This window comes from Humulus lupulus, chromosome 2 (genome assembly GCF_963169125.1).
Source record: "Humulus lupulus chromosome 2, drHumLupu1.1, whole genome shotgun sequence".
NCBI classification, from domain to species: domain Eukaryota; kingdom Viridiplantae; phylum Streptophyta; class Magnoliopsida; order Rosales; family Cannabaceae; genus Humulus; species Humulus lupulus.
In genome coordinates this window covers 190,808,812-190,816,568 of record NC_084794.1, presented here as the reverse complement: position 1 = coordinate 190,816,568, position 7,757 = coordinate 190,808,812, and the positions used below count along the sequence as shown (strand labels likewise).

The 7,757-nt window shown below is 32.5% G+C and overlaps 1 protein-coding gene across 1 annotated transcript; it reads right to left on the bottom strand.

The window, feature by feature from the left end:
• Window positions 1-2,647: 2,647 nt before the first annotated feature.
• On the bottom strand, window positions 2,648-4,598 carry LOC133815024 (uncharacterized). The gene is made up of 2 exons (XM_062247918.1): window positions 3,625-4,598; window positions 2,648-3,485 (listed from the first exon to the last, which is right to left on the bottom strand). The coding sequence occupies exons 1-2, from the start codon at window positions 4,596-4,598 to the stop codon at window positions 2,648-2,650; spliced, it is 1,812 nt and encodes a 603-aa protein (XP_062103902.1).
• Between the last annotated feature and the right edge of the window lie 3,159 nt (window positions 4,599-7,757).

Here is a 7,757-nt window from a genome sequence, read left to right as displayed (position 1 = left end):
AACTTCCTTACATTAAGTCCAAGAAATATAAAGATGAGATAGCTTTCACGATGAGCCTAGAAAAGCCATTCAAACACTCGTCTTGATACCAAATAAAATCAAACACACCTATAGACATACCCCACATGTGCATGGGCCATGCACACGTGGCACAAGTAGCACCACAACTTTATTCATACAATAACATCACATAAAATCACAAAAAAATAGTCAATTCTACTATGTATTTCTCAATGGTTTCAAAACAAAATCCATGTATTTGATTAAATAATTGAATGTAAAAGTATACTTGCATGTAACATGCATACGTGGGACGGTTCTTGAAAACTCGCTGAAAGTTGATAATATTTATTCTTCTATTTTCTTGTCAATTTCACCAAAATTCAGCAAGCATAAAATAATTTACCAACTTGGTTACTACTATTTTACTTCTTTAAATCATACAATTGCCACACATAAATTTTTATTACAAAATTTATTTTACTAAAGTAATTCTCAGCTTAAATTGTACAAAATAATAAAATTATTTATTATTTACTAACAATAAAATGTGACAAAATTTATAATTACTTATACAGTAACTAATTTGGAAAAATTAATTAACTTCATAAAAGTTCTAGTTTAATTTTGAAAAATTAAGTAAATAATACCAATAAAATGTGGCATTTATTTTCTTCTCAAAATAATTATTAGGTCATAAAATTCATATTATTTATGATTAGTTAAATTTAGAAAAAGGCTCATATTATTTATATTTTAATAAACAAAGTTCTAAGCACTTCTTAAATAAAAACTTTACAACTTTTAAATATTAAATTTAAGCATATATTGTAATTTGAAACATAAAATACTCATGTATGAAATTACACCATTTTCTTGTCTTAGTTTTAAAATATGAAATTAAAATATATTTTACTTTCTTTTTAAATCATTTTTATAAGTCACCATAAGAATAAAATAAAATCAGCAAACATAAGTCATTCGAAATAGGAAGATTTACACTCACGCACATTATATTGTAATTGATTACTAATTTGCTATGCATATTTTAATATACCTACATTATAATATTAATTAACCTAAATAGCAAATATTCCTAATTTATTTACCATTTTATTGTACCCCTTATTTTCTTAGTTCAATAAAGTGTTTATTACTTGCCATTTTGATACATCCTTTTATTTCATTATTTTATTTGTCTTTTTATGATTGAATCACTTTATTTCTTCAAAAAGAAAAACATATTTTCTTTACTCTTGACGTGTCTATGGGTATATATATTTTGTAGTCTACATAATAATGATTGATGAATTCAATATAATTTATGAATTAGTTTAAAATTTTACCCTTTTTAGTTTCTACTCTATATTATGCCTATTTGTATTAAATTAGTAGGTAAATGTTACTTTGGATACTTGTATTTATCCAAATAGTAGCGAAATACTCAATAGTATCTAAATCTATCAGTGTTTTTGGATGCTTATTTGTATCAAATTAGTAGGTAAATGTTACATATATTTTTTCTTTTGAAAGATCCACTTTGTAACCATGGGTAGTTAAATATTTGCCTTTTTTTTTTGGTAAAACAGAGAAAGAATTTTATTAAGCACAGGAACAAATACAAAACACCAATTAATTTAAAATATAACTGTCCCACCCAAGCTAAATCCTCCTTACTCATTTTCCTTTTTTTTTACAACATAACCTGATACACACATCAGATTTAATCTTCCTCACAACAGTGCTAACCATTGGCACCCAATGATTCCAAAGAGCTTCATTCCTAACTTTCCAAACGTGATAAACACTAGGCACTAAAGCGCAACAATACACTTTCCTACGACAAGTAGTCTGACCATTCCTTCTAATCCAGTTCATAATTCCATTTATCTCATATTTATTAGATCCAAAATTTAACCATCTCAAAATATGGGATAGACAAAGCTTACTAAACTCACAAACAAAAAATAAATGCTTATGAGTTTCCTCCATCTTACCACAGATAACACAACAAGTATCCTGCACACAACCAAACCTGAAAAGTCTATCCCTAGTTGGTAACCTTTTTTTTTAACACCAACCAAGTCACAAATTTATGTTTTGGCAATCCAAGTCTGTCCCAAATGAAGGAAAATTTCCACTTTGTATCTGTTTTGTCCTTCAGCAGCTTATACAAATGAGCAATGGTATAGGTAGGCCAACTACGTATATTGTGCATCAGAATTTCCTTTAACTCATTCTTTATTTTGACTACTTTTCTCCAGTACCAACTGTTGTTTAGAGGAGCCATGTAGCCCCACCAGTCTGCCTCTTTAATGTACACCGAATGAACCCACTTCACCCAAAGATTATCCTCCTTCTTTGCTATAGCCCAAACATACTTCCCAATAGCACATATGTTCCACAAGCCAATGTCTGAAAAACGAAGACCTCCCTTTTGTTTACTCTTCTCAATCTCAGTCCAAGAAACTCGACCCGGCCCTTCCATATACTCTGTACCTTTCCATAGAAATGCTCTACAAATTTGGTTAATTCTTGTAATCACCATTCGGGGCAAGATAATCAATTGAGACCAATACATATTGATAGAAAGGAGGACATAATTGATGAGAATACATCTCCCTACAAAAGAAAGATTCCTCGTACTCTAACTCCTAATCCTTTTAACCATTTTCTCAACCAAACATTCACAATCAGCTTTAGTTATTCTAGTATTGCTTATGGTCATTCCTAAATATTTAAAAGGAAGATTACTTCGGCTAAACCCTATCATATCAGTAATCCTATTCCAGTCCCCATCATTCAACCCAACACAAAAAATGGCTGACTTTGATCTGTTAGCTTTCAAACCAGAAGTATCAGTAAATAGTTGGAAACCTCTGAGTAAAATATGAATAGCTTTAAAGGTTCCTTTGCTAAACAGAAGCAAGTCATCTGCAAAACAAAGATGATTGAGTTTCAAATATTCACACCTTGGATGAAAATTGAAATCATTATGATGCGCAACTGAAACCATTATCCTTGACAGATACTCCATACCAATAACAAACAGCAAATGGGACAAAGGATCCCCTTGCCTTAAACCTCTCCTAGACTTCAAGCATCTGATTTGAGCCCCATTAATCATGAAAGAAAATCTTGGAGTGGTAACACAAACCATCACCAACTTGATAAACTTAGAAGGAAATTTAAGAGCCATCATCATTTCTTGCAAAAAATTCCAATCCAAGGTGTCATAAGCTTTCTGAAGATCAATTTTAATCATACAAGATGCGCTAGTACTTTTCCTCCCATAACCCCTCGCCAAGTCTTGGCATATCATGATATTCTGTGCTATATTTCTGCCTTGAACAAACCCACTTTGATTTTCAGAGATAATTGAAGGTAAAATCTCTCTAAGTCTTGAACAGATAAGTTTGGTAGCAATTTTATAAACCACATTGCAACAAGCAATTGGTCTATAATCACTGCCATTCTTTGGGCAGCTAAAATTTAGGAATAAGAGTTAAGTTGGTTGTATTGAGTTCCTTAAGAAGCTTACCCGAATGCAGAAAAGATAGCACCACTTTAATAACATCCTGACCAGTTATATCCCAAGTGTGTTAAAAAAAGGCACTACTATACCCATCAGGACCTGGTGCCTTCTCATCAGGAATGGAAAATAGAGCTTCTTTCACTTCATCTTTGGTGTACATCTTCAGTAAAAACTTTGCCTGTTGCACAGAAACTAACTTCCTTGCTTGCACCACCTTGTCTAAGACTGATTTCCTCCCAACTGAAACAGAACCCAACAACTCAGTATAATAATCTTGGAAAGCCTGAGTCACTCCTTCTTGTGTATCAAACCACTGGCCCTTCATATCCCATATAGAATGCAGAGAATTCTGAATCCTCCTAGTTCTGATACACCTATGAAAAACTTTTGTATTTTCATCTCCTTGATTTAACCACTCCATCTTCACCTTCTGTTTTAAAAATTGAATCATATTCTGATGAGCATGTTGGTACTCAACTCTACAACTAATTTCCTCATTCATCAACTGGGTATTTCCAGGGGTTTCTTTTATTTTTCCTTGAATCTCCATCAGCTTGTGATATTTCTTAGCATCCTGAACAAAAACATCTCCCTTTCCGTCCTTATTTATCTTAGCTAAAACTCCCCTAAGCTTTTTTAACTTGTTAATTAAACAGTACATAAGAGTCCCTGTAACTTCCTCATTCCAACTCACAGACAGCTTATCAAAAAAATCTGTATAACTACTCCAGAAATTGAAATATCTGAAAGGTTTTCGGGTCTCAAACTCTGAAGAGAAAATCACCAAACACGGGCTATGATCAAAATCCCCTTTTGGAAAGAAAATAGCCTCATCATTAGGAAACTTCTCCAGCCATTGATCATTAACCATTACTCTGTCAAGCTTTGCATAAACTCGAGAAAAACCTTCTTGCTTGTTATTCCAAGTAAAAAAATTCCCTGAAAACTTCACATCTACTAAACCGCACTGCTCCACACAACTTTGAAAAGGAACCATTTCAGATCCATTACCATGGTAATGTAAGCGATCAGAAGGGGATAAAACTGAATTAAAACCCCCCATTATCATCTAAGGACAACTAGTGACACTACCTATGCTCTTCATATCCTCCCAAAGTCTCTCTCTTCCATTCATATCATTTAAAGCAGAAACTACAGTGACTGGAAACCGATCCCCATGCTTAATCTGAACCAGAAAATGCATCTATTGACTTGAGCTTCCCCGTATATCAACCGTAAAACTATTCGGATTCCAAGCTACAACAATTCGACCATTAGGATGATTAACTAAATTGCAAGTAAAACACCAACCTTGAAACATATTAAGGTATAAAGTCCCCATTTTAGAAACCATAACCCTTGTTTCTAGGAGACTAACAAAACCAATTCGTTTATTGGATATCATTCTCATGACATCATTTTGCTTGCTGGTTTTGTTAAGTCCCCTAACATTCCAAACAAACAATCTATCCATTAGTTAATGGAGGATCTCCCCCTCCATTAATATTGAACCTCATATCTTGTACTACTTCTCCCACATGCATTTCTGCTACAGATAGCTGATCTAACACCTTAAAAGAATTACTCACATTAACTTCTTTGTCTTTTGCCATCTGCATTTTCTTCCCTCTAACTTGGAAAAAACCATCTGTGTCCTCCTTTCTTTGATTCTGTCCCTGTGCTATTGTATCCTTCCTTATTTTATCTGGTTGATGCAGATTGTCTCGGTTGCCAAATCTGAGATGCCCCAGGTTTATTCATCCTCTTCCTACAATCTTCTTTGATATGACCAATCCCATGACACTGAGAACAAACTTCAGGTTTCCATTCATAGTAAACTTCCACATACACAAACTCTCCTTTTTCATCTTCAAATTTGATTTGGGCAGGTAGATCTTTAGTCAAGCTCACTTCAATAAGCACCCTAGCAAATTGTAGTTTCTCTCGATTCCCTGTTGCTATGTCCTGGTGCACCATCTTCCCAATTGTGCTCACAATTTTAGCCATAGATCTCTCCCCCCAAAACTTAAGTTCTAAGTTTCTCAATTGAGCTCAGATTGGGACTGTCAAAACTGTGTCCTTGGTGAATTTAGCATCCGGATTCCATCGTTTCATAATGATAGGTTTCCTGTCAAAGAAATAATATCCAGCAGCCAAAACTCCATCTCTTACTTCTACCGATTGAAACCTAATTAGAAAAATGCCTTGAGCCAAAAGCCCTATTTGATCTACCCCTTTGTCTCTCCAGATTCTGCGAAATAAACCTTCCATCACTGAAAGAGGGGGGTCGGCTCCCAAAACATAACACACTAAAGATGAATTCCAAAATTGAACTTCTTCTTCTATGTCATTAACCTCTATTTTGACAACACCAGACTCAATATTCAAGATAGGAACAGAGTTACCTGATTTTCCTGCTTTTCCTTTAGAGCCTGAAATGTCGCCCTTTATAACCCCCCACCAGCCGTTAAGGGTTTGTTTCACCACAGATCTACACTCTATTTCTCCAAAACCAACCTCTGGTCCTTCCCTAGAATCTTTAATCTCTTCAGAAACAGAATCCTCCATTTCCATCTCTGTCCGATTTGGACTCGAAGCATCCTCATCTTCCAAATTAAGAGCCTCCACCCCCAGAATTGCATCAATGGATTTAAGTTTCTTGATTGGATTTGTTGATGAAGGTCCCTTTTTCTTCTTTCCCGGCATCTTCTTCTTCAATTTTGGTCTCCCCGCCATGGCACCAGCTCAAGTTGAAGAGAGAGCAAAATTAACACTTTGGACACTTTTATATGTATGATCACTACAAAAAAAACTTAGTTTTAGTCACAATAAAATTTATGACTAAAGAATTTTTTTTACCTATGTCATCACTAAAAAGTCTGTGGCTAAAAGTATTAGTCACAAAAATTACAATTTGTTGTCACTAAATATATTTTTAGTCACAACAAACTTTATCATTAAAAATAATCTACATTAGTGATAATTTGTGATTTAATATGACTTTTTAGTCACAGATAATTTTTTGTTGTGACTAAAAATGACATTTAGTCATACAAAATATATGTTGTGACTAAAAGATTGTCACTAAAGGATACATTTGTTTGTAGTGGATGGTACCTAAATCTCACATGTTGCTCTTGAAAGTTCTCCTTATCAATACATGGCAATAGTTACTTAGGTGTAGTTAATTGATACTCTCATGTGTCAATCCCAATTACTTGAAACACATCCTATCCCAAATGTAATTATGGTATTTATTAATTTTTATTATATTTTTTTGGAGATCAATTAACTGTGAAATTTCCAAAAATTAGTAGTATTTTAATGTGGCTTATTTTGGATTATAATGGTTTGTATGAAGTTAGTAATAGCTAAATACCTTAATAGTATATAAATCTATGTCTCTTTTTTTATGCTTAATAATAGTACGTAATTTGCTTTTGAAAGATCTCATTTGTATTACTTATGGGTAGCTAAATGTATGTGTTTATTAATTTGAATACCCTTTCCAAACAGTATATATCCATTGGTAACATACTTACAAACATAGTATAGAAATGATCGATTTAACAACTAGAAATATACTATTTCGTATCCATTAATAAATTTTTTTTTAAAAAAATACTTCTTTTTTCTTTCTTATTTTAATTACATAAAAGAACATACCCTTTGGTATCCTACACACAATAAAAGCATAAGCTTGATTATATAAATAATTAAAAAAAGTACTTTTTAGTATCCAATGAAAATAACATTATCAACATCAAAGTTAAGAAAAAAACCACCACTAATTATTTTTTATACATAGAAAATCATCATTTATTTTATTATATACTTAATGGTGTCTTTTTATATAATTATATACATTAGGGTAATATTAAATAAAAATAAAAACTACTTTTAGTTTTCTTATATATAAACTGAGTATGTAAGCAGTATAAACATCTTTTAATAAAAAATAAGGCCAAGTACATTGTATGCATATCTATATAACAGATATAAATGCCCTAAAAGAAATAATCATAATGAATCTCAAAGTAGTGAAAGAGAACATATATGAAATGCATGCATGCAACATGACAGTTGGGTAAAAGTCTAAATTTTGTATTAGATTGGGATGACACATAAAAAGAAAAGTAGGATAAACAATCAATAACTACCAAACGGTACCAAAAGTACTTGATTTTTCAATAATCCATGCCACCTTAATATTTGTCTTGTC